Source organism: Drosophila teissieri, chromosome 3R (assembly GCF_016746235.2).
Source record: "Drosophila teissieri strain GT53w chromosome 3R, Prin_Dtei_1.1, whole genome shotgun sequence".
NCBI classification, from domain to species: Eukaryota; Metazoa; Arthropoda; class Insecta; order Diptera; family Drosophilidae; genus Drosophila; species Drosophila teissieri.
In genome coordinates this window covers 4991728-5018051 of record NC_053032.1, presented here as the reverse complement: position 1 = coordinate 5018051, position 26324 = coordinate 4991728, and the positions used below count along the sequence as shown (strand labels likewise).

At 44.1% G+C, this 26324-nt stretch overlaps 8 protein-coding genes across 9 annotated transcripts; 4 read left to right on the top strand and 4 right to left on the bottom strand.

Annotated features, from left to right (window-relative positions):
- Window positions 1–22: 22 nt before the first annotated feature.
- Window positions 23–10358, top strand: LOC122621262 (metastasis-associated protein MTA3). 2 transcript variants are annotated; one of them, XM_043799075.1, is made up of 13 exons: window positions 23–251; window positions 1464–1625; window positions 4136–4243; window positions 4707–5035; window positions 5193–5513; window positions 5579–5767; window positions 5867–6136; window positions 6201–6451; window positions 6889–7139; window positions 7202–7555; window positions 7688–7815; window positions 7880–7995; window positions 9335–10358. In XM_043799075.1, the coding sequence occupies exons 1-13, from the start codon at window positions 191–193 to the stop codon at window positions 9468–9470; spliced, it is 2676 nt and encodes an 891-aa protein (XP_043655010.1). In that variant the 5' UTR covers window positions 23–190; the 3' UTR covers window positions 9471–10358. The 2 variants fall into 2 exon arrangements, with proteins under 2 accessions (XP_043655010.1, XP_043655011.1); XM_043799076.1 differs by lacking the exon at window positions 4136–4243 and having other exon boundaries at window positions 24–251.
- On the bottom strand, window positions 9500–12504 carry LOC122621266 (3-oxoacyl-[acyl-carrier-protein] synthase, mitochondrial). The gene has a single exon (XM_043799082.1). The coding sequence runs from the start codon at window positions 12470–12472 to the stop codon at window positions 11153–11155; it is 1320 nt and encodes a 439-aa protein (XP_043655017.1). The 5' UTR covers window positions 12473–12504; the 3' UTR covers window positions 9500–11152.
- A 435-nt stretch (window positions 12505–12939) lies between these two features.
- LOC122621617 (glucose 1-dehydrogenase) lies at window positions 12940–13996 on the top strand. The gene has a single exon (XM_043799542.1). It carries the CDS (start codon window positions 12983–12985, stop codon window positions 13751–13753), a length of 771 nt encoding a protein of 256 aa, XP_043655477.1. The 5' UTR covers window positions 12940–12982; the 3' UTR covers window positions 13754–13996.
- Window positions 13997–14181: 185 nt separating this feature from the next.
- On the top strand, window positions 14182–15190 carry LOC122621616 (uncharacterized oxidoreductase TM_0325). Its single transcript, XM_043799541.1, has one exon. The coding sequence runs from the start codon at window positions 14255–14257 to the stop codon at window positions 15047–15049; it is 795 nt and encodes a 264-aa protein (XP_043655476.1). The 5' UTR covers window positions 14182–14254; the 3' UTR covers window positions 15050–15190.
- A 154-nt stretch (window positions 15191–15344) lies between these two features.
- On the bottom strand, window positions 15345–17794 carry LOC122622293 (short-chain dehydrogenase reductase 2a-like). Its single transcript, XM_043800636.1, has 2 exons — window positions 16974–17794; window positions 15345–16337 (listed from the first exon to the last, which is right to left on the bottom strand). The coding sequence occupies exons 1-2, from the start codon at window positions 17742–17744 to the stop codon at window positions 15471–15473; spliced, it is 1638 nt and encodes a 545-aa protein (XP_043656571.1). The 5' UTR covers window positions 17745–17794; the 3' UTR covers window positions 15345–15470.
- A 355-nt stretch (window positions 17795–18149) lies between these two features.
- On the bottom strand, window positions 18150–22524 carry LOC122622292 (trichohyalin). Its single transcript, XM_043800635.1, is given in 1 exon segment — window positions 18150–22524. A coding segment is annotated over 1 exon segment (4284 nt). The 5' UTR covers window positions 22434–22524.
- Window positions 22525–23566: 1042 nt separating this feature from the next.
- LOC122622291 lies at window positions 23567–24334 on the top strand. The gene is made up of 4 exons (XM_043800634.1): window positions 23567–23789; window positions 23847–23964; window positions 24085–24253; window positions 24316–24334. The coding sequence occupies exons 1-4, from the start codon at window positions 23754–23756 to the stop codon at window positions 24332–24334; spliced, it is 342 nt and encodes a 113-aa protein (XP_043656569.1). The 5' UTR covers window positions 23567–23753.
- Window positions 24335–24717: 383 nt separating this feature from the next.
- LOC122621618 (60S ribosomal protein L13a) lies at window positions 24718–26300 on the bottom strand. Its single transcript, XM_043799543.1, has 3 exons — window positions 26145–26300; window positions 25540–25780; window positions 24718–25161 (listed from the first exon to the last, which is right to left on the bottom strand). Exons 1-3 carry the CDS (start codon window positions 26277–26279, stop codon window positions 24806–24808), a joined length of 732 nt encoding a protein of 243 aa, XP_043655478.1. The 5' UTR covers window positions 26280–26300; the 3' UTR covers window positions 24718–24805.
- Between the last annotated feature and the right edge of the window lie 24 nt (window positions 26301–26324).

Sequence of the window (26324 nt, the reverse complement as noted above, 5' to 3'; positions counted from 1 at the left end):
TACTTGGAGTTGTGTGTGTGTGTGTGTGTATTTTTTAGAGTTGGGTTGTTTCTAAGATGGCGACGAAAAAAACGCGTCTTCTTATGTGAAAAATGCAATCATAACAACTCGATATTTTTGCTAATAAATGTGCGCTAATTTGGAACAGGACCATTGAAAAACAGTGCTAAACGTGTGCCGAGTGTTTTGCATGCAAAAGTTTTGGTGCGGGAGTGTAATGAAAATGGCCACAAATATGTATCGAGTCGGAGGTGAGAAAAAATTTCCCGTACCCGCTTTTCTATCATGTTTCGTTATCGGCGCCGCCGTTTCACAATGTGCGTGTGCGTTTCTGCGTATATGTTTGTGTGTTCAGTGTGTGCGTATGAGTGTGTGTTGTGTCTGAGAAAGACTTTCCAACAATAACGAAAGTGCATTTTAATTGCCAAATACGCTTTAATGGGAGTCCCAACACACGTGTATATGTGTGTGTTATCAATCGCAAGAACATTCCGCCCAAAAGGAGAGACTTTTTTAATTTCTTTTAAACTTCTGTACTCCCACAATCCGGGGAGGGGGCACTGCTTTTGTGCCGCAGCTGCAGCAAGTGTTTTCGACGTGTTCCAACCGATAGGCATTAACTTATGCTCTGTGTGTATGCGTATGTGTATATTTTAGGGCTAGGGAACTGAATTGCATTTGCATTTGAATGTGGATTTGCCGAATTGTGACCTCTCCAGCGTGTATGTTTGTTTGACTGCGGGCGAAAGTGTATCTCACTTTTGGGTGAGCCCACCCGCTTTGTTGTGTTTTCATATGCTAATGAGCTTTTGAGCATCTTCCCCCACATTACCTCCTCACTCTGTTTAACGCACTATTTGTCAACCATCTCGCTCGCACTCGAGCGGTGACGTTATTGTGGTGTCTTCACCTGATTTTCGCAAGTGTGTGTGTGTTCTCTCGAAATGCAAACAAGCTCGGTCGGATACGCAAGCTTTCAATTAACGGAATCAAAATAAATAATAATGGCATATATACTTGTCGAATTATCTGCTCTTTTATTGTCTCCATCAGCGTTTTTTGTTTCTCGTTGTTAATGGCCACGCACACAGTCACACACCTTCGGCGATGCTTTCTCACTGCCTCCACACTTTCTTTTTCATCTCTCTCCATTTATCTATGTATCTGCATCCCAAAATGTATCAGAAATGCACACAATGTATGTATGTATATAAACATATATATGGAATTTCTTTTTATGTTTTTTTAATGGTCACCGACAGGTTCCGCTGCAGTTGTTGTAGTTATATGGATGGATAGCCCCATTTGTATTTAATTGCGTTTTAGCTTGTAGTGGTGGCCGCATTTAAGTGAATCGCATGCATGGGTGTCTGCGCACTTACCTATGACGTATGAATAAAGTTTCAGTTCTCCCGTTCCTTGCCCTGCTTGTATCAGCCACTTCAAGACTCTATTCTTTTCAGACTATGTTTACGTTGAGACAGCGCCGAACAGTCCCTACTTAATTCGACGCATCGAGGAGCTGAACAAAAACCAAACCGGCAATGTGGAAGCGAAGGTCATGTGCTTCTACCGCCGCCGGGATCTGCCCAATCCGCTCGTGCAATTGGCCGACAAACACCAACGTGAGTAGAGAACCCCTGTTCCCCAGAAACCGCATCAATATCTTGCGTTACGTTACCCCTAAGTGTGTATATTTTTTGTCAACAAAGTGAGGTTATGTTGCCAAGAGTCGTTGTCGTGGCCTTCAAACAAGTTAAAAGTTAAAACCTGACGACCAGATCTGCTAAGCACATTCACAAAAAAACAAAAATAAAATGAACCCAGAAGGGGCCACTGTGTGCGCGGTGTGAAGGCATGTGGAAAACCAAACCACCCAACGAACCACCCAGGCCTCCTTTGTGTGACCCAAACATCCCGTAGTCCTAGTCAAATTTCCTGAGCAACAAGAACCGCAAGACAACAGTTGTAATAGCAGAGCAAAAACGGATTTCGTCCAGCATCCGTCTCATCCACATAAAATGGCACATAAAATACTTCGAACCAGGGGCCTCTGGTTTGATTTAGGTTTCAGTAAGGCCAAATTAAAATCAGGATTAATAAATAGTCGAAATTTATGTAGGTAAATGTCGGATGGTATGTCAGATTAAACTAAATTGTTTAGGATCTGAGAATGCTTCCGGCACCGATAAACACGCATCGTGGTGCGGTAAGACCAAAAAAAAGAATGGGCCATACTGAATTATTGACTTTAACCTTAACCATATGTTATGGTGTCAGTAATTTGCTTTGATGATGTTCGACTGTAATATGCTGGACTGCACTGTACTCTTAATGCGGTTGTTGCTGTTTTTGGTTGCTACTAGGCGGTGCAGACGTCAATGTGAATGTGATACTTGGTTCGGCTGTAGGTAGACTGGCTGTCTACCTCTGAAAAGCTGCCACACTTACCCAACCCCAAACCCACTGACACTGCTGCTCTGTGTGCACGAAAATGTTCGTCAGAAGTTGGGATCTGCAGGGGATTGAAGTGGGGTGGGGTGTGGAACTATGGCGATGTAGCACACGCAGGGAGGCGCGCTTTGCATTCGTGTATACATACACACACCGACTTCATCCACTGCCACTTCGTCGTTCCAAAAAATTCAAAAAACCATGACCAATTGTGTTGAATTTTTGGCTTTGACCACCCACTCAAATTCGATACGTGACCGTCGTGAAAATGCGTTTTCCTGTACTCCTGTACTCCAAGAAGCCAACATGCGCCAACAATTCCCATTAATGCAGCCCATTTCTCCTTTAACATCATCGAAGCACTAGTGTTCCGCAACTCCAACCCGAAGGTTTGGACTTTGTGAAAGTGTCTTTGAGAAGTAGTTTTCCGAACTCCAAAGCTCAGATACACCCTAAATCTGTGGGGATAAAATTATTACTATATTTTCTTATAAACTCTCTGTTAGCTTCTGTTTGCTACAAGAAAATGTTTTTTTTGTTTGAAAAAATATCTTCATTAGTATTTATCTTGAAGAACGTAACATTATTAATTTTTATTGTAAAATGTAAACAAATGTAGAAATTCTGATAGCCTGGAATAACCACTCTCAGGTGCTAATCACAATGTCAATAGCAGGCCTTGAACTTTGCAGTGGTGTGGAAAGGGTGTAGAAAAGCAGATACGCTCGAAAGGCAAACCAATCCCTCAGCGGCGCAGCCACCCACTTTTGTGTCCTATCTATAGCCATCAAAAAACGCCCAAGCCTCCATCCACCACCCTTCGTCCTCTTCTGGGTGGTCTAACTTCATCTTCGAAACAAACACAAAATACAAATACACGTACATTGCTTCGACTCTTTTCTGTGACACCGGCGATGCACCCACGCTCGTTTGTCCACCGAGAAGGTGGGGTGGTGCTGTTGCTGCCCTCGCCTTCCGCCCCTTTAGAAATGCCAAGCGTACATTTTTTAATCAGCCCAGCGAACTTCCAGGAAATTCATGAGGGTTACTCTCGGATTTTGCAACCCACAAAATCCGGGAAAACTTAAATGTATATTGAAACGAGTAACAGGTATAAAGAAAATCATATTATAGATTATATGTATATGTACATATTTTAATATATTTAAAAGTTTATTGGAAACGTTGAACAAATTGAAAAACAGCCAAAAGAAGTATACTTTATGCTAAGAGGATTCTTTGCTCATCTGATAAATTTGTGTATCTAGGCAAGTTGTTTAGACTGTTGGCACATTTGTGCACCTTAAATTGTTAAAATACATTTGATTGGTCGAAATATAATATGGGAATATAGGCCGTGCAAATTGCGCCTTGCAACACATTTATTTAAATGTTTAGTGAGTTCTCATAAAGAAGGAATATATGGTCGTAAAGCTTTCTCACAAGACCAAAATCGTTATGGACATTATCGATTCGGCTGACGCCCATTCTGCATCCTTAGTACATCACAACGACTCTTGGGAAGTTATTTTCGCACCTGATCTCACGATCAGTTTCCCATTTCTAACTCTTTAAAATGCTTTAACTTATTACCATAAGCGCTGTCAATAAACGCATTTTCCCAAAACGCAACAAATCATACTCCTAACCATCTTAAATATAAAATAACGAATCACATCAGTGGCCACCGCCGAGGACTCTCCGTTGGCGACCAAGCTGAAGAAGACCTGGCTCCGCACACCCGTAAGCGAGGAGCAGGCGGCGCAGGCTGTCCTCGATCCCTCAATAGGTACCACTTCCAGCTGATTACTCAAGTACTATCTGCCACTTTCGTAGACCCGTAGCTCAGAGTCAGACTTATACTCTCATTTGTATGTTTAGCATTTTAAGTAGAGCACGATAGTATTTTCTGTAGTGTAGTTAACCTATCTTATTTGGTAATCCTCATTTATATTCTATTCTGGCTTATGGATATATAATTTACTATTAATTTTAAAAAATCAGAAATCAGTCTGATATGAAACAGATGTTAATTCATTAAAATGTATTACAAATTGCAATTGTTTTCATTTAAATTGATATCAAGATTTGTACATTTAATTTGGTTACCATCAAACTATTAAATGTTCCTAATTTTTATTATCTTTATAATTATGTAATTTAACATTTTAAAAGTTAATTCAGGCTGATATAATAAATTTTAAAACTCCGAACCGGATCGACGTACCTAATGTCTTGGCTGGTTTTTTTAGCTGCCCTGGATGAGGAGCGCACCAGTCCGACGCAAACGTCCGGCGGAGGGGGTTCAGCCACCGGAAATTCCGGCAGCAACAGTAGCGGCACTTTGAACAACAACAGCAGCAGCACTGGAAGCGGAGCAGGAGCGGGTGGCGCCGCAGGTGCAGGAGGCGACGCGGAGAAGGGTGAAGCGTTGACCAGCAAGCAGCGCTACCAGATCAAGCACCGCGAGCTATTTCTGTCACGCCAAGTCGAGTCGATACCCGCCACACAGATTCGAGGCAAGTGCTCGGTGACCCTGCTCAACGAGACGGAGTCCCTGCAGAGCTATCTAGATAAAGACGTAAGTTTCTTGTTTGTGAAGGAAAAGTGCAGTATTTGGGTATAAATTGGTCTTTGAAAAATTCTATCAATTACACCATGACCATGTTTGACCATGCGCTTTAAAACCCTGACAAAAAAAAGAGATTGCTAATGGTTCCTAATAAATCGACCCTCAGGACACATTCTTCTACTGTCTGGTATTCGATCCAAATCAAAAGACGCTGCTCGCTGACAAGGGCGAGATCCGGGTCGGCAGTCGCTACCAGTGTGATATACCCGCTAAGCTTAAGGACACCGCCACCGACGACCGCAAGCTGGAGGAACTAGAATCGCTGATGTGGACGCCAGAGCACAGTCTGACCGACCGCAAGATCGACCAGTTTCTCGTCGTCTCGCGCTCCATCGGCACTTTTGCCCGAGCCCTGGACTGTAGCAGTTCGGTGAAGCAGCCCTCGCTGCACATGTCCGCCGCGGCGGCGAGCAGGGACATCACACTGGTAAGAGAAAATTTTGATTTAGTGATAGGGTCTTAATGGTGTTTTTAATGGTGTTTACCTTTCAGTTTCACGCAATGAACATTCTGCACAAGCACGAGTACTCGATTGAGGAGTCTATGTCGTCGCTAGTTCCTTCCACTGGGCCGGTGCTCTGCCGCGATGAAATCGAGGACTGGAGCGCCTCGGAGGCGAATCTTTTTGAAGAAGCGCTGGAAAAATATGGCAAAGACTTTAATGATATTCGACAAGATTTCGTAAGTTATAATGCACATTGATTAAGCGTGTAAGAGAAGAGACATATTTATGAAATTCGAAATAGTTAGATTATTTTGAAATAAAAATTATTTTTCCAGCTGCCTTGGAAAACGCTGAAACAAATCATCGAATACTACTATATGTGGAAGACCACCGACCGCTACGTGCAGCAAAAGCGAGTGAAGGCCGTCGAGGCGGAGCTGAAGCTCAAGCAGGTCTACATACCGCAGTATAACAACAATGGCAAGGGGAACGGAACGTCTGTAAAGGCTGGCGGAGGAATCTATAATGGAAACACAAACGGGAGCACAGATCTCTCTAACAATGGCAAACCATGCGAGTCTTGCGGTACAACAAAATCATCACAGGTTAGCCACTAGGATTATGTACTTTTATTTAACTATTTTATTATAATTGCCTTGCCGTCCACAGTGGAACTCGGTCAACAGTGGGCACAGTACGTGCCGTCTCTGCCTGAGCTGCTGGGAGTACTGGCGGAGGTACGGCAGTATGAAGTCGGCGACCAAGGCCGATGGTGGCGATGGCGACGCTAGGAAGAAGTCACCATCGGCTGCGTCGACGCCGACAGCCACGTCAGCGGGTTTAGCTACAACGCCCACGGCTGTGGTCGACCTGAATGATGACGAGAAAATCAGTGATCTTACCAATCGTCAGTTGCACAGGTAGGTGCATTCTGAAAGAAAATAGATAAGAAAAATCTAGTAAATCAATAAAATGGAATTGGTCAAGACAAGATTTAAGCGTAATGTCATCATTATATATATCATATTACAGTAATTTTTTAAAATCATAATTTTTCCTATTATAGTTTTTTTAAATTTATCATTTTGTTAGGTTAGAGCGGACTTTATGTTGTGAAATGTTTAACTTTCATTTCATTTACTTGCATACATTTTACACATGATAGGTTTAATTTTACAATTGTATACATATTTTATAAATGAAATTCGTATGGCAATGTAACATTTCTTTCTTAATACACATTAAATTAAAGAAATTCCTGAATGCAGTGATATTTCGAGATAAAACGAGTAAAACATGCTCTTTTTTATTGGTTTATTATTATTGTCCGAGTGTATTAAAATGTCTTTTCCTACAGATGTTCTATTGTCAATTGCGGCAAGGAGTTCAAGCTTAAGACCCACCTGGCTCGCCATTATGCGCAAGCGCACGGCATAGCCATCAGCTCCGGATCGCCGCGGCCCATTATGAAAACGCGCACTGCCTTTTACTTGCACACCAACCCCATGACACGGGTGGCGCGTGCCATCTGCCGTAGCATCGTTAAACCGAAGAAGGCGGCGCGACAGAGCTCGTACGCAATAAACGCGATGCTGGTGAAACAAGAATGTAAGTCTCCTCACCTTTGACAGTTCTAATGAGCGACTCTTATGTAATATGTTTTTCATTAGTTACAAATCGTATTAGTGGAAAATCACAGGCGGAAATCAAGAAGTTGCTTTTGCTAAAACACAAGGATCGGGGTAGTGTAACCAAGATTGCCAACCGCCTAGGTGCGCCGGGCAGCGGACCGCATGAATGGTTAGTACTCACGCCTAAGGACAAAATGCCGCTGCCGGCTGTTGTCTCGTTCCCTAAACCTCCGAAAGCGCCCGATGGCAGCTTACTATATGACCGGGTACCGAATAAGTCACCCGACGTCGTAGCCGTGCCGGCCGACAAGGACCTCGCAATAATTCCCACGCAAGCTACGTCGACGATACGAAAACGGGCACACGAGGAACAACAGTTGAATGGCACTGAAGGTGGGTGTTACTTTACCTAAGTTTTAAAATTTTAAATCCGTCGTAATGCGAAAGTTAATGTTTCATTTCAGAGCAAAGGATTAAGTTTATATTGTGCTTATATTCTGACTAATTGAGTTCCGTTTCTTGCAGTTACTATAGTTCCCAGCGGACCTCCTGCCAAGCGGCCAAATAAGGATCCCATGCCCTCGCATTGTCCCAGTCCTGAGCAGTTTGCAGCTATGATGGCTGCATCTGGACAGCCGCTCTCCAGGCATCATGTGAGTAATACTTTTCTTTTAGTTGGTCTAATTTTAATCCATTTATACATATTCGCCTTTATAGCTCAATGGTAAACAAAAGATTGCGCAGATGGCCCGCGGTGGCAACGGACGCAAGCAGGTTATCAGTTGGATGGATGCACCGGACGATGTTTACTTTAGAGCTAACGATACACACAAGTAAGTCCTCTGAAACGTTAAGTTAAAATATAAAAGCTAGAAAGTTGAGATTCAGCATGCAGACTCCAGACTTCTTACCTTGCCCACACATACAAGTTTTTTTTTTATATTTTTATACCCGTTACTCGTAGAGTAAAAGGGTATACTAGATTCGTTGAAAAGTATGTAACAGGCAGAAGGAAGCGTTTCCGACCATATAAAGTATATATATTCTTGATCAGGATCAGTAGCCGAGTCGATCTGGCCATGTCCGTCTGTCCGTCCGTCTGTCCGTCTGTCCGTATGAACGTCGAGATCTCAGGAACTACAAAAGCTAGAAAGTTGAGATTAAACATACGGACTCCAGAGACATAGACGCAGCGCAAGTTTGTTGATTCATGTTGCCACGCCCACTCTAACGCCCACAAACCGCATAAAACTGCCACGCCCACACTTTTGAAAAATGTTTTAATATTTTTTCATTTTTGTATTAGTCTTGTAAATTTCTATCGATTTTCAAAAAAACTTTTTGCCACGCCCACTCTAACGCCCACAAACCGCATAAAACTGCCACGCCCACACTTTTGAAAAATGTTTTGATATTTTTTCATTTTTGTATTAGACTTGTAAATTTCTATCGATTTGCCAAAAAACTTTTTGCCACGCCCACTCTAACGCCCTCAAACCGAAAAAAACTGTCAGTGTTGAAGACTCGCCTTCGCACTTCCACTAGCTGAGTAACGGGTATCAGATAGTCGGGGAACTCGACTATAGCGTTCTCTCTTGTTGATTATTAGTTTTGTAAATTTCTATCGATTTGCCAAAAAAAGGTTTGCCACGCCCACCCTTAACGCCCACAAAGCCCCCAAAACTGCCACGGCCACATTTTTGATAGTCTTGTAAATTTTTTTCGATTTGCCAAAAATCGTTTTGCCACACCCACTCTAACGCCCTCAAACCGTAAAAACTGTCAGTGTCGAAATTTCTCCTCACTTCCACTTGCTAAGTAACGGGTATCAGATAGTCGGGAACCTTGTTTTTATATATAGAAAAAACTATATAGAAAACTCGTTTAAATAAATTTTTAAATTTTCATAATTTTTTAATCCTGGTTTCCTTTAAAGTGTTATAAATATTTTATCTCTTATGTTTTTTAAATTTTTTGACCAAAAATGTTATAAAAAAAAAGCATTTGATTCCCAAAAAATAATTTCGAAAGTTAGACTTAAGTTTGAAAACATTTTATTTGTCTCAACTGGACAGCGGTGGCACTTTAATTAAATTATTTATTATTTATAATTAAATTAGATTATTTATTATTTATAATTTTATTAATTATATATATTTATTTTTTTTACAGAAAAACGAGAAAAATACTCTCCGCCGTGGATCTGCGTCGCGCGGCGCGCAAACCATGGCGCACACTGCCCATTAAACCTGCAGCACCCGAGCCGAGTAGCAGGCCCATTGAATCACAAATCGTTATACTGGACTGACCGTCGCCGGCGAGCACATTGACAACATCAGCAGCATCGGCAACCAAGTTGTTATCGTCTTCAGCAAATAGATTCGAGCAGCAACACCCTCCATTTCCATACACTATGGATGCACTGCTCAACTAGGAGCATTATCTGGTTTGACGGGCTTGCCATGTACATACCCCCGCAGCACAAGGCACACAGACGTGTGGACAGGCATTCGACTTAGGATCAGTGTAGTTACAGCATCACTATGACAGCAGAAACCGATAGCAACCACAAACCACTTTATTAGCGCTTAAATAGATGTCTTTTAAACAACAAATAGTAAGATAGTAAGTGAAAAGGTCTGTAGTAACAGTATCAGAACGCGAAACAACAAAATATTTATAATTTTTTATGCATTTGAAATTTAAAATCTGAACACACCGAATGCAAGCTGAACTTTCCTATAAAGGTGCAAGCTTCAACGCGCGAAACTCAAAAGTTCGTTAATTCGTTTAGTACACAGCGAATTTGAAATTATTTTTTAAACATGCGTATGTGAGTTGAGTTCATCAGATATGTTCTGTCGAACATTAAAAGCACGCTCTAAAGTTCCACCCTTAATTTTCTAAATCAAGCTAAAACCAGATACGTAATTATGGAAATGAATGGCCTCCGAAAGTTTAAAATATTTTTCTGTCCAGATTTGAATTGTAAGCCGAAAGATATATTTATAATTGTTTGAGCGATATAAATTAAGGAGTGGAGAAATTTAACAATGTTAATGAATGTGACGTGCAAAATTAAGTAATGAAAACACAATGATTTCTGCTGTAACTAAAATGAACAACGTAAACCACAAACTGTACAGTAAAAACTAAAATTAAAAAGTTAAATTTCGAATAAAGTGTTTATAATTTATGTAACAAACGAAAGTTTGGTCATTCAAGAGCTATTACAAACACATGCCTGCACACACCCCTCACCCACACCCACATATAGCACATTATTTACGCATATAATTAGTACGAATCTAAGCCGCATATAAATTCAAAGTATATGATTACACGGAGATAGCAAGGAATGTCTAGACTCTAGAGGTAGAGCAGCAGGGCAAGCTGTATCCAGCAGAACATTAACAGAAAACCAATAAAATTAAATGATTATGAAGAGTTTCGATTGTAAGCCAACATACTTTAATTTTACGACCTAAGCAATTTTGTAAAATAAAAACACTTCAAATTAAACAATTAGTTAAGTCAGATAAGTGCACGGATTGAAAGCTGCAACTATTGTCAAATTCAGAAGCCGTGCGAAAGCTAAACCAGTCATCAGCCACTGATTTTACATTAATTTTCCACAAACTCCATTGCTTTCAAACAAAAGGCGGCGAATTCAGGCAGCAAAACAGCAATAACAAACAGCGACAAGCAACAGAAGCAAATCAAACAGAGCTATATACATAATTATATACCTATATATATATATTATATACAGTATAACAGTACATACATGGCGCATTGAATAAGAACATTACGCATAATCCTTTTTACAGAGCAAGAAACTGACGAAGACGACGACGTTACGGCCAGACAAGCAACCGAAAAAGTTTTCCAAATAAAGTTTTAAAACTAAACATTTTTCCTAAAAATATGCAAACATTCAAGGATTTTATTTTCTTTGGTCTTTAAAAAATAGGTAACAACTCTTAGCTACTATTCAATGTAGCTAGCAATGCAGAGGGAAGCATTGGTTCCTCCGAAGCCAAATGAATTCTTGAGGGCAACGCGTCGTTTTTGGTCTGATGACCATTTAGTAGCTTTCGTGATCACATTGACGTCCACATCGAGATGATCTATGTTGATGGAGGGCGGAATCTTGTTCTCCGCGCAGGCTAGCACCACAAAAAGGGCTTCCAGGTTGCCGGAGGAGCCCAACAGGTGGCCATGCGCTCCCTTTGTGGAGGAAACCCTTACCTGGGGAGTGTGTTTCCCAAAAACACGACCTATAGCGTGTGACTCAATGCGATCCCCGGTAGGCGTGGAAGTTGCGTGAGCGTTTACATAGGTAATATCCTCTGGTGCAATCCCAGCATCCTGTATTGCCCGCTTCATGGCAAGAGTGGCTCCGGCACCATCATCGCTTGGCGAGGTTATGTGATAGGCATCACCGGATAATCCGTAGCCCAGAATCTCGGCTAGAATAGGAGCTCCCCGAGCGCGGGCGTGCTCTAATTCTTCCAGCAAAAGGACAGCTGCGCCCTCGCCCATTACGAAGCCATCTCGTGATTTGTCAAACGGTCTGGACGCAACCGCCGGATTATCGTTAAATGCGGTGCTCAAAGCCCGCAGTCTGCAAAACCCAGCGATAGAGAGGGGGTCTATGCAGGCCTCGCCACTCCCCGCCAGCATCACATCCGCATCTCCGCTGCGAATAAACCGCATAGCATCCCCCAGAGCATGGGCCCCAGTGGCGCAGGCTGTGGACACCGAATGGTTCGGTCCTCTTAAGCCATTTCGCATGCTGATGTGACCACACGCCATGCTGGGCAACAGCCTGGGCACGAAAAATGGGCTAACTCTGTTGTAGCCTCGTTGTAGCTGGTTCCAGGCTCCATAGACCTCTGCCAGGTCGAACATTCCCATGCCAACGCATACTCCAAACCGCTCAAGCTCTTCCTCGCTTAATTGCTTGGGGCACAGCTTTCCGGTGGCCAAGGCCTCCTCCGCCGCCAATACGGCCAACTGTGTGGCGGGGCTCATCAGCTTTATGTCCGACTTGGTCAGGTGCTGGTCCAGCTGTAGGTTTTCCCTCGGGATTTGAGCCGCAACCTGGCAGGGCAATCCCTTGAACTCCGGACTTAGCCGAGAAATAGCCGACTCGCCGGCCAGGATGCGTCGCCAGGATTCCGGTCCATTGTTGCCTAGCGGTGTGACTGCTCCACATCCCGTGACCACCACTCTCCGGCGGCCAGATTGCGTGGATAAGTTACGGTACTGCCTGACCAAGATATTGCACTTTCCTAAAACTCGCATTTCGTTTACATGATCACGTAAGTGAGACCGGGTAGTCCGTTAAAGTATAGCAAGAAATCATTACAAATATACCAAGATTTAATATTTTAAAATATACCAGCATTAATTTTTTTTAACAGAAACCTTTCATGAAATATATAATTCAGTATGAATTTATTGAATAACAGATAATCAAAATATGTTTGTTGGCCAACAAATTGTATTATTTACGTATTTTTTGTAGAGAAACATATTGTGTTGAACAAGCTTTGTCGTATGTTTAAAATCGTATGTCGTATGTTAAATTACTATTAATACTGCATTTTTTATTGGATGGGTTTTATAAATCTTGTTAATGAAGCATTCTGGCCAATTCAATTAATCAATTTATAAGATCTTTTAAACATAAAACAAGTCAGACACCTTTTCTCTTAGTTCATTTTTCGGATTTTACGTAGGTGACTACCCCTATTAAAATCAGCAAGATGCGCACTGAGCTTGAGACCCCCTTACATAGTTCTGGTTAGGATCATGAATTTCGTCGGTAAAGTGGTCCTAATAACGGGAGCAAGTTCTGGAATCGGAGCTGCAACCGCAATTAAGTTTGCCAAGTACGGCGCCTGCCTGGCCCTTAACGGTCGCAATGTGGAGAACCTCAGGAAGGTAGCCGAGGTGTGCAACAAGGTGAGCCAATCGCAGCCAGCCCTGGTGATAGGCGATATTGCCAAGGAGGCGGACACCCAGAGGATTTGGTCGGATACCCTGAAGCACTACGGCAAATTGGACGTGCTGGTCAACAATGCCGGAATCATCGAAACGGGCACCATCGAGACCACTAGCCTGGAGCAGTACGACCGCGTGATGAGCACCAACCTAAGGGCCATCTACCACCTGACTATGTTGGCAACCCCCGAGCTGATCAAGACCAAGGGCAACATCGTGAACGTGTCCAGTGTCAATGGGATTCGCTCTTTCCCCGGCGTCCTTGCCTACAACATATCCAAAATGGGCGTGGATCAATTTACCCGCTGCGTGGCGTTGGAGCTGGCTGCCAAGGGAGTCCGGGTGAACTGCGTAAATCCCGGGGTGACGGTCACCAACCTGCATGCCCGTGGCGGCATGGATGAAGCGACGTACAGAAAGTTCCTGGAGCACTCTAAGACCACCCACGCCTTGGGTCGTCCTGGAGATGTCAAGGAGGTAGCTGCGGCCATTGCCTTCCTGGCCAGCGATCAGGCCAGCTTTAGCACTGGAGTCAGCCTTCCGGTGGACGGAGGTCGCCATGCTATGTGCCCACGCTAAATCCACAGGACATCGGCGAGGAAAATTTGAGACTACTCCGCATGGATATCAGAACATCAGAAAATGCATTTTAGCCGCTTCTTTAATTGTTACTCAGTTTTTATTATTTTGATTGTGTACATAATACTGAATAACATTTATTTTGTCATCTGTATTCAGGACCAAACTAGTTCCCAAAAGCTAGCTTTAGACAGATCGTGATTCGGATTATAAGGTATCTACTACCTTATCTTTATCTTTAAATGTATCTCTTTCTCTCAATTAATTTGTTATTTCAATATTTATTTTAATTTCATTCGACATATTCGACCTCTTTATTCCAAATTGTTGTTTAGTTAAAAACTTATTGTTGTATTTTTTATTATTATTTATTGATATTAACCCAGCTCTAATCAGATTAAGAACCAAGTTCACGTTCTTATTGATCAGGGTTATATTTCCTCGATAAGTCAGTTACATATGTAGTTTGGATATCCACTAAAAACTTGGAAATTCGATTTGATGGGCAGCAAGGGCAAGGCTGGTTTGGACTTCTCCGGCAAGGTGGTTCTTATCACTGGTGCAGCCTCTGGGATCGGGGCCGCCGCGGCGGAAATGTTCTCAAAGCTAGGCGCCTGCCTGGCCCTGGTAGATCGGGAGGAGGAGGGCCTTTTATGCGTGATGAAACGGTGCATGAAGACGGGCCTCGAGCCGTACGGCATAGCCGGAGATCTGCTCAAGCCGACGGAGATCGAATGCATTGCGCAGAAGACAACGGAGCGCTACGAAGGCAGGCTAGATGTGCTGGTGAATGGGGCGGGCATCATGCCCACGGGAACGCTGCAGAGCACGGAACTGGCTTGCTTCACCCACGTGATGGAGGCCAATGTGCGGTCTGGGTTCTACCTGACCAAGTTGTTGCTCCCCCAGTTGCTCCATTGTAAGGGCAGCATTGTCAACGTGTCCAGCGTTTGTGGACTGCGCGCTTTTCCCAATCTGGTGGCCTACAACATGTCCAAGGCAGCGGTGGACCAGTTCACCCGCTCCCTTGCCCTGGATCTGGGTCCCCAGGGTGTCCGGGTGAATGCGGTCAATCCTGGTGTGATTCGCACCAATCTGCAAAAAGCTGGGGGAATGGACGAGCAGAGCTACGCCGAATTTCTGGAGCACTCGAAGAAGACTCATGCTTTGGGTAGGATTGGGGAGCCAACGGAGGTGGCGGCCGCCATTTGCTTTTTGGCCAGCGAGCTGGCCAGTTTCGTGACCGGCGTGACCCTACCTGTGGACGGTGGCAAACAGGTCATGTGCCCCCGCTAGTCCCTGCTAGAGTATTCTATCTGATTCTGTCCAGACGAGTGTCTTTCCTTTTCCCTTGTTTCCCTCCGATTCAGTCCATTACTACCAAAATTCAAATTTTAAATATTAAATTAAAACATTCGTACGTTGCCAATTATTAAAGGGAGACTTTCATTTGAACCCACCAAGGAACCATTCCCTTTAATATTAAAAATATATATTTTTTTCTCGAGAATTGTTGAAATTTGTTTAACCTGTCAATAGCCAACTACAAATTTAGATAGAATGTTATCCTTGACAAGAAAAGTATTTTAAATACAAGGTATTAAACGCGCTTCTTTAATTATATTTATTTATTTATTTATTTATTTAATATTTGTAACATACTTGCCATCCAAACTTCGGCGGAAAGTAAATGCATTACTGATAAACCACTCAATTCTCATCTGGGGCACATAGCATGGCGACCGCCGTCCACGGGCAGGCTGATTCCGGTGCTGAAGCTGGCCTCATCGCTGGCCAGGAAAGCAATGGCCGCAGCTACCTCCTTGACTTCGCCGGGACGACCCAAGGCATGGGTGATTCTGGCGTGCTCCAGGAACTTGGCGTATGCTTCCTGGTCCAGTCCACCTCGACGCTGGAGTTCGGTGATGATCACGCCGGGATTCACGGAATTTACACGGACACCTTTGGGAGCTAGCTCCAGAGCCACGCACCTGGTAAACTGATCCACAGCAGCCTTGGAAACATTGTAAGCCAAGACTCCGGGAAAGGAACGTATGCCGTTAACACTGGACACGTTCACAATGTTGCCCTTCGTCTTGATCAGCTCCGGTGTGACCAGGTAGGTCAGCTGGTAGATCGACCGCACGTTGGTCCTCATTACGCGGTCGAACTGCTCCAGACTGGTGTTCTCGATGCTACCCAGTTCCAAGATCCCGGCGTTGTTTACCAGCACGTCGATGCGCCCGTGCTTGGCTAACGTGGCGGATACAATGCCCTGGACGTCCGACTCGCTGTTCATGTCCGCTGCCACCTGGAGTGCAGGCGCTCCTCCAGACGCCACTATCTCCTCCGCGGTCTCCTTGAGCTTATCTACATTCCTCCCTACGATGGTGAGCAGGCCTCCCAGTTTGGCCAAGAGCACTGAAGTACCCGCTCCAATTCCCGAACTGGCACCGGTCACGATGATAACTTTATCTTTAAAACTGGGCATCTCGAGGCGATCCGCTGGACGGCTGAAGTGATAGTGATAGATGACATTGAAGGCCAGAAAGTCAACAATTTTCGAGGCTGCAATCCGATTACACTATCGATAGTCCGGAACCGTAAAAGCTATTTCCAGCGGTTGTGAAATTCAAACAAAGTTAAGTGGAGTCGCGCTTTCGGCTGGTGTTAATTAACTTTTAACTTGATATTTTTTCGCAAATACTATGTATGTATGTATGTTATGAATGAGCAATGGAAGGTGTAATCCGAGACATTAGAATAATACTAATGTCTTTGGTCTAAAAGTACTTTAAGGTTTTTTTTTTTCTGATTTCACACCGATATGTATGTATGTATTAACCTTTAGTTGGATGTCAATAGATGTGATCATTGAAGGTAGCATACATAACTCGGAAGCGTTCAGTAATTTACGTTTCTTGAATCTTGACTTTGGACCATTTTAACAATTAAAACATTGTAGTTGTCTAGATAATCCACTTTTTGGGGATTCCAGAATGAAATATAATAATAATAATAATATAATATATATAATAAATATTTTATTCATACATCACAATATTAGTTTATTATGTTTAAATTGACATTAAATTGGTCATTTTTATAATTCAGATGTATTTTATTCGTATACTTTAAATCAACCACTGAAAATGAGTAACTAAATTCGATAAATGCCACCGGGTGAATGTTTTCTCGCCATTTGCTCATCCTTATCTTATCTCGGGCACATGGCGTGGCGACCTCCATCGACGGGCAGACTGATTCCAGTGGTAAAGCTGGACTGATCGCTGGCCAGAAAGGCAATGGCGGCCGCCACCTCCTTGACATCTCCAGGACGACCCAAGGCATGGGTTATCTTGCAGTGTTCCAGGAACTTGGCATAGGTCTGCTCGTCCATGCCGCCACGTTTGTGAATGTCAGTCACAATCACGCCTGGATTTACGGCGTTTACGCGGACTTCCTTGGGGGCCAGTTCCAGAGCCACGCAGGCCGTGAACTGGTCCACCGCCGCCTTACACACATTGTAGGCCAGGACACCAGGAAAGGCGCGCATTCCACATACACTGGATACGTTTACGATGTTACCCTTGGTCTTAACCAGCTCCGGAGTGACCAGCATGGTTAGTTGGTACAGGGACCGCACATTAGTGTTCATCAGGCGATCGAATTGTTCCAGGCTGGTGGTTTCGATGGAGCCCGTCTCCAAGATGCCCGCATTGTTAACGAGCACATCGACGCGGCCGTGCTTGGCCAGAGTGGCGTCCACTATCTGCTGCACCTCCGCCTCCTGAGTCATGTCTGCCCGCAGTTTCAAGGCCGGGGCTCCTCCGGCTGCCACAATGTTGTCGGCCGTCTCCTTTAGCTTTTCCACGTTGCGACCCACGATGACAAGGAGCCCTCCGAGTCTGGCCAAGTGGACGGCGACACTTGCTCCGATGCCAGAGCTAGCGCCGGTCACAATAATCACTTTGTTCTTAAAGGATGACATCGTGGGATGATTGGTTACGTTAAGCGAATTTTGATCACTGGAAACGATAGACAATGGGTGCTTTCCACATCAGCTGTACCGAAAAAGCTTTTCAAAAAGCTCCCAAGCGGATGGGAACATTATTATACCCGTTACTCGTAGATTAAAAGGGTATACTAGATTCGTTCAAAAGTATGTAACAGGCAGAGGGAAGCGTTTCCGATTCTCAATCAGAATCAATAGCCGAGTCAATTTGGTCATGTCCGTCTGTCTGTGTGAACGTCGTGATCTCTGGAGTCCTGGAGTCCGAACTTCTTTTTCCTCAACTAAACCTCCGTCCCACACAAATAAAATCCACTTTTAACACAGGCTAGATCGAAATTAAACCATAACCAAAACTGAAACTATTCTAAGAAAAAAATAAAATCAACATTGTTTCTAATCCACACCAAACCGCTGATCCTTCCATTCCCTGTAGAGGCGCTCGATGCTTTGGAGTGCGACGCACGACATTGGGTCATGCAGGTCGCAACAATCGCGAAAGAGATCCCTGATCCCGCGCAAGGAGTCACTGCTCCTGGCCAGCCGCCTCCACAACTCAAAAGTCTGCTCCTCGGAATTGCGACATATCTCGGCCAGGCGGCTGCTTTGTAGTTGACGCTGTTGATTCATCAAGTGCTTGGCTTTGTTCCTCAGAGTTCCAACACCCCGTCGTGCAAAATCGCGGATAAAAATCTTTTTGAGGTGAGACTTCAGCTCGACTTCAAAATCTAAAATTTTTTCCGAGATATGGGGCGAAATGGACTCCTTGGATGTAAGCAGAATTAACATAAGAGTCCTAAAGATTGGCCTGGGAAACAGCAATGTGCTATCGGTCTCTTGCAGATAGATTTGCTCCAGTTTTTTATTTTCCAGAGATTCATTCTCTTCCTCGAAACTCTCGATAATTCCGTCATTCTGGAATAAACTTATGACATACCTTGACATTCGCAGAACTGACTCCTGCAAATATTTGTTTTTAGCTCTAACCAGTTTTTTTTCTAGAAGAAAGTTCTCCGCGCTCAATATTTCCGGACTGCTAACGAATGTCCGAGCCTGCGATAGAAGCTGTCCAAAAACCCGTCTCTGCTGCAACGGATCCTCCTTCAGCCCGCAAGAATCCTGGTTAATCTCGGATTTTTTGATCTGCGGAAAACGCTTCTTTCCAGTTCGTGTGCAGTAAGTCAAGACAATGCCACTTGACTTGTCTTCACCTAGTGCTCGTTCCTCGCTCGGTCCTGCCTCGTCAGTAGAGTAGGAACTTGGTGGTGGCGTCTTCCGCCAATCGCCCACCCGGTTGCGTACATAGGAACCGAAGGCTTCCCGCTGCGCTGAGTCTTGATATGAGATGAATGGAGCACTTTGGTGCTTCACCGTGTAGGTCTTCTTGAGTGGACAGTACGTACCCACGAGGGTGTAACAGGGTTCCGGAATCGCATCGCTATCGCTGCTAGAGCGGATGACGCCGTTCCGACCCTGACTGGGAAAATGCTCTGCTCCGGACTCCTCTTCACTCCAAATAAAATGACCACATCGAACGCTACGCGTCTTCGAGGACCCTGTCTGAAAGTACTCGTGCTTTGACTTAAGCTTCTTTGAAGACAGTAGCTTGTAACGCGTGCTGAAAGGATTTTGAGCTTCCAATTCTCCTGCTTCCAACCGCAGCTTCTCAAGCACCTGAAACTTTTCCTGCACTTGCTGAATTATCCTGCTGTTCCTTTCTTGGAGCTCTTTTAATCGGACTTTGGCATTCTCATAACGATCGCCTTCTAGTTGCTGACAATTTCGATTAACGTTCGTCACATCTTTGCCAGTTAGCCCTAGTTTCATCATGTCTTCGGGGGTATTCTCCACAGACCCATTCTCCGTCCAGCTTTGTGATTTTCTTTCGCTTGCAACTTTCTTTAAGTCCTTTTCCTTTTCATCCAAATGTCCTACTCCTGCCCTGTGATCTCCTAGTCGACTTATTAGGTGCCCCTGCAGCACCTTCGCCACCTTTCTTGCCTCACATTGCATCATGAGCACTGTTTCCCCACTCTGTGATATCTCCTGGATTCTTATATCCCTCTCTATCTCCTCCTGATTCGGGCTTACTGGGTAACGTCGATCGAGCTCCTCTTCGTCTTGTTTCCAAACGGAATTGAGTGCGACATTTTTCGGGCTTTCTTTTTCCACCTTTTTTTTTTCCTGTCCTTCCCTTGGTAATCGATCGAGTTCCTCTCGGGAATTTCCCTCAGCCCCCTTTCTTTCCGAGCGCCTATTACCATCTTTAGTTATGCTCTCCTTAATTTTCCTTTCAAGTTTCTCGCGTTCTTCTTTTTCCCTGTTTTCCTTGTGCTCTTGCTTTTGAAGCCACTTTCTAAGGATCTTTTCTCTTTGCAGATCATCTTCCCATTTCTTTCTCTCCCGTGCTTCTCTTTCCACTTTGCTGCGTTTAAGTTTATCCAACAGCCTTTCTTCAAGTCTTTCTTCTTCCCTAGTGATTCTTTCGCAATCTTCTTGCTCTTTTGTATCGAGTGTCTGTTTAAGTTGTGGCTCATTCCACTCTGCATCTCGCTCTTGTAAGTCCTTGAATTTTTTTTTAAGGTCGTCAATTTTTTTCTCTTGCTCACGTTCCTCGCAGGTCTTTCTTTCGAATGCTTCTCTTTCTTTTCGTTCGGCTTTTAGTTTTTCCAAAACTTGTCTTTCAAATTCTTCTCTGCTTTGGAGTGAATTGAGACACTTCAAATCCTCTTCTCGCAATTTTTGTATGTCTTCCTTCTGTTTTTGCTCAGCTTCCAGCTTGTTCTCTAATTCTTTTCTTTCAAACTCTTCTTTTTCCTGGCGTTCGCTAAGATTTTTGAGTTCTTCCTGCCTTTGTCTTTCGAATTCCTCCCGTATTTTTCGATCGGCTTCTAGTTTTTCAAAAAATGTTCTCTCAAACTCTTTATCTGGGAGTTTTTTAAGTTTATCTTCTCGCTGTCTTTCCAATTCTTCCTTTTTTTTTAGGTCGGCTTCTAATTTTTTTTCCAATTCTCTTCGTTTAAACTCTTCTTTTTTCTGACGTTCCTTCAGAATCCTGAGCTCCTCTTGCTTATTTCTTTCGAACTCTTTCCGTTCTCTTCGTTCGGTTTCTAGTTTTTGCAGAACTTTTCTTTCAAACTCTTCTCTTTCCTGCCGTTCTTTAATGATGTTAGCCTCCTGTTCCCGCTTTCTCTCAATTTCCTTCCTATTGTTCTGATCCTGCCGATCAATTTGATCATTTCCCTTGCGTTCACAAGTCTCCACCTGCCTCTTCCTACAAAATTCCTCCTTATGCTCGGTTTCTGCTATTATTGGGCAATTTCTTTGTTCAAAGTCTTCTCTCTCCTGTCGCTGGCTTAACCTATTACAAATATTTTTACTTTTTTCTTTAAATTCTTTTCTTTGGTCGGTTTCTATTTGTTTCTCCACATTCTTTTGTTTAAGGTTTTTTCTTTCTGTTACATTAATTTGTAGATTCCTGTATTCTTTGTTCTGCTGCTCTTGGCTATTCCCCTCCGCATTCCCGTCCAACCGCAACCGTTCAACTTGCGCCCTCTCCCGATGATATTTTTTAAGCTGTTCATAAGCCAGCACTTTCCGCCTGATGTTTTCCGTCCGAAGGTGCAACTGCTGCATCCGTCTCGCACTTTGGGTAGTGTTGCTGGTCGTTTGGGACAAGTGGCTGGTATCTTGTTCGTGGTCATGTCGAGCGTCTGGTTTCGGCTCTAGACTCGCTCTCTGCTGAATTTCCACATACTGAAATGAAGGTGTACTGGGGCGCCGCTGGGCCCACGAACACTGGTCTTGCTGACGCCGCTCATTTCGCTTTTTCAACAACAAATGGCGCTCGTGGTCGCGCCGCTCCTTGACTTTTATCTGCTGCTCCCGCAATTGTCGGTCGCGCAGTTGACGCGCCTTATCCAGGCGCTGCCTTTCCAGCATCTGCTGTTTGGCCAGCCGAGTCCTCTGACGTTCTCGCTCCTGCTCCCTAAGCTGCCGCTGCGCGCGATCCCGTTCCCGGCGCTTCAGGATTTCCTGCTGTTTTCGCTCGCGCTCGCAGAGATCACGTTCAGCCCGTGGCGTGAGCAGTGGGACATCCGCCTGAACGCCGATCGTCTTGACGCGTTTCCGTTGTCTCGACACTGTGGCCAGCGGCTTCGGCTTAAGACACTTCGCGGGTGGCTGCTGCAAGCTCCACACTTCCTGTTCCTCACGCCAGTACTGGTCTTCCAGATGGTCCAGGTGTCGCATCCTTCGTCTCCACTCAAACGAAGACGACTTAAGCCGCCTCCTGGTCAGGCTGCTGCTCGACGGCATCGGGGCCACCACCTGACGCGGACTGATGCGACGCAGCCGTTGACGTCCCTCCTCGTCCAGGAGCAGGCGAAGGTCCAGACTGCAGTTTGCCAGGTTGGTGAAGGGCAGCGACAGGTGGCCCGTTTCCCGCAGCTGGCGAAGAATCAGCTCCACGAGGTAGTCCTTCGCCCTGCGCTCCTCCTTGGTAGCTCGTCTAAACACGTTCATCCACTTGGCGCACAGTTCGAGATCCATGGCAGTCGCCTGTCGGGCGGTCAGTCTGCGCATAATCCTCATGTTCTGGCGGTAACTGTCCTCCAATCGTTTCCTCCTGGAACGATTCATTTCATCGGTTTTCTTGGCGCTGGTCATTGTATTCCGAATGCTTTAAAATAGTATTTTTACTGTATTTCTTTAAAACATATTTGCAAGACCCTACTGAAGAAATCCAAGTACTGTCACGACTCAGGTAAGTTCTTTAATATGTGCCAAATGATCTTTGGCTTGCTCTGATTCTAAAAACTCAAAACGAAACTGAGTTCCTTCACCCTTGGCCCCAGTCTCCGAAAGTACCAGTGTATCAATAACCATGCTTTTACTTTTTAACGAATCTAATGTAGTCGTTACTGGTAGGGTAGAAATATGAAATTGATAAAAAGTAAAAACAGAACAACTTAAATGGGTAGTAAACTGATAGTTGCAGTATGCAAACATAGGAAAAAACCGTTTCTTATAAATGCGATTTTAGAAGGTTTGATAAAACTAGATGAATTAATTATACATGCAAAGTGATATAAAATCCATTTGAATAAACTCCGTTTCTGGAGTGGGCTGTGAAAGAACATACAAATTATTTAAAGGAATTGGTATACCCTTTTACTCTACGAGTAACGGGTATTAACTAGATTCGTTGAAAAGTATGTAACAGGCAGAAGGAAGTGTTTCCGACCATATAAAGAATATATATTCTTGATCAGGATCAGTAGCCGAGTCGATCTGGCCATGTCCGTCTGCCCGTATGAACGTCGAGATCTCAGGAACTACAAAAGCTAGAAAGTTGAGATTAAGCATACAGACTCCAGGGACATAGACGCAGCGCAAGTTTGTCGATTCATGTTGCCACGCCCACTCTAACGCCCACAAACCGCCTAAAACTGCCACGTCCACACTTTTGAAAAATGTTTCGATATTTTTTCATTTGTGTATTTGTCTTGTAAATTTCTAACGACTTGCCATAAAACTTTTTGCCACGCCCTCTCTAACGCCCACAAACCGCCCAAAGCTGCCACGCCCACACTTTTAAAAAATGTTTTGATATTTTTTCATTTTTGTATTAGTCTTGTAAATTTCTAACGATTTTCCAAAAAAACCGAATCCCTATCATAAACATAAAACTGTTTTTCAAGTAAACTCAGTGAAATTCTTATCCTCGTAAATTACATAAGCCAGCAATAGTTTTTTAAGATATCAATACATTTCCCTTTCCTTTGAGTGCGTCGTGTTTTATACATAAATACAGCTTAAGCTCTGAGATGGCATGGATTTTTCCATGAACAAAACTTTCCCCTTCTCCTAATTTAGAACTATGGATGTGGCAGGTTTCTGATATGAAGTCCTTTTCCACTGCATATTTTCCTATAAAAACGAAGGCCAGGACTAGAAGCAGCACAGTAATACTTTCTACGGCGCAAAATGCATTCGTATATCATTGCAGCTGTAGCTTTCTTGGTAAGTCCTCAAAAGCTAGGTGTTCAACGTGTGTACAATCCTGGAACATTATTTCAGAGCTACATGTGTGGCGCTCCAACGAATTCAGAAGCTTCGCCTTTGAATAAAGCAAAGCCAGAGGATTCAGATTGTTCCGTAGAGACCTCTCCACCAGTCGACAGAATCGACTGGAACAGTGAGTTTTGGATATCCATCACTCCGCTGCCGCCGATCGCCACTTTGCCCGATGCGGACAAGATGATTTTGTGCCAATTTCTTTGTTCATTTGAGACATTTAGAATCCTTCTCTTCACAGTTATCTGGGCCGCTAACATTGAGTTCCTGTCGAACGCGGAGAAACATTTCGCCAACGAGTTTCGAGAGGAAATGGACCGGCTACGCAACTCATCATCTGATCACAAGGACTCAGAAATGGACCCAGCGCAAGCGAACGCAATACTTCAAAACGCGACTGCCTACGAGGAGTATGTTAAAGATAATGTCGTTAAAGAAAACACACTTAAAATGCTCATCAAAATATTCGAAGGAATACAAATTATCCATAAGCAAATAATGGACAGTGCAATTAAAGCTAAAAACAGTATCAGCAAGGAAACCGCGGAATCAGAAAAGGGATTTTTAAAATTATTTGAAAATATGAAGGAACAAAATAATGTTGACATAATATATCTATTGAATAATTTGGAAACAAAGCTAAAACATAGATATCAGTGTTCAAAATCGCTGATATTGCAAAAGCTATTTTAGATATTGCTCTTACAATTATTTGTATCACATCAGTACCTTAAATAAAGATCAATTTCCTACACGCTGCACAAACATACATATATGCAAATTAAATGAAAAGGACCGGTAAATTCCGTTTATCTTTTAGATTTCATTAAGACGATGTTTGTTTGTAAACAAATATGAGACCCTTAAGGATGAGTTTGTTTTTTGAACTAGATGTTGTTTTATTCTCTTTTAAAAAACTTCTACGCATCTGAACGTATGTAATTCTGCCCTTGTTGTTTTCCTTAAACCTCGTAGCCGTAGGATTTGATGATTTTGTTGAAGGGCTCGGCGGCCTTCGCGATGTTCTCGCGCGCCTTGACCGTCAGCTTTTTCAGCTCGCGGTTGTGCTTGAGGGTGACACGGAGCTTGGCCTTGCGCTTGCGCTCCAGGCTCTTAATCACGTCCTGGTAGTGCCAGCCGACCTCGTGCGACAAGCGACCGACCTGGCAGTACTTGCGGTCGGAACGCAGGGTCAACACACGCATAGCGATGGGCACGACGACGCGGCGACGCTTGTCGTAGGGCGATGGGATGCCGTCGAACACACGCAGACGGGCTAGGGCGGCCTGGCCACGCTTGGTCTTGTGTGGGATCATTCCTGAAATGGAGGAAATAGCCGGTGAGTCGGGATTTACAATTGTGGCGGGAGGTTTGGCTAAGTAAAAGCATCAGTTGAGAGTTGGTTACACGGTTTCTCGTTCAAATAATGTAGGTAAGAAGGTAATATTCATCATGTCGGGTGGAGCAGCTTCCAATCAGTTTTAATTGCTTACCTAAAAGAGTAAAAATAATGATTAGTGGACGAATTATTGGGTATTCGAAGTTGGAGCAGCAGCAACTGTAGCAGTATCTCTCAGTCATGTTTCGTTTACACGGTTTCTTGTTCAAATAATGTAGGTAATAAGTTTGAAAACATCATAGAACTGCTCTGAACTCAACTACTCTCCTCCGGGGAGCGAAGGGTGAGAGTATTTACCTCGGACAGCCTTGTAGAAGATGCGAGACGGGGCACGAAAGTGGAATGGACCACGGGCCGGATTCACGTTGCACCGCTTGCGCAGGTAGGCCAGGAACTTGATCTTGTTCCTGTAAAAGTGTCCGGAAAGGTTCAGCTCCTCGCAGCGGACAACGGCCACCTTGCCGCCCTGCAACAGGTACTTGGCCACCACGGAGGCCAGGCGGCCGAGTAAATGGCCGCGACCATCAATAACAACGGTCTGAAGTTAAAAGGGAAATTTAAGTTAAATAAGAAAACACTGTGGGGGAGGTTAGGTTTGCCCGCAAACGCATAAACAAATGTGTGTTGAAACATATTATCCTGAGACTCGTTGTTTTTTAGTAACAACCAAATCATTCCACTGTTTTTTAGCCTTGGGCTAAGAGCTCACTTCAGGCTTGCACAGATGCAGAGTATTTTGGCACGTGTACGACGCGACGCCCTTTCGAACACTCAAAACATCACTTTTACGCCTCTAGTTTGCTAATTATAGCACTCGCACTGTTGGCCACTATTGCGCGCAATACTTTCCACACATTTGCTTATGCCTCGCACCGTTTTATTTGCATTTTTTCGGCACTTACCCTGTTCGTCAAACCAGTCATTTTTACGAACCGCACGGAAAGAAGGCGGAAGTAGCGTTGACAGCTCGACCATCGCTTCGCAGGGTTGCTTTGGAGGTCGGAACTAGTTCGCAGACACCTTCTGCGCTGCCACATTTTTAGTTGGCCGAGACACAAACCTAGTTGTCGTTGGACGATAAC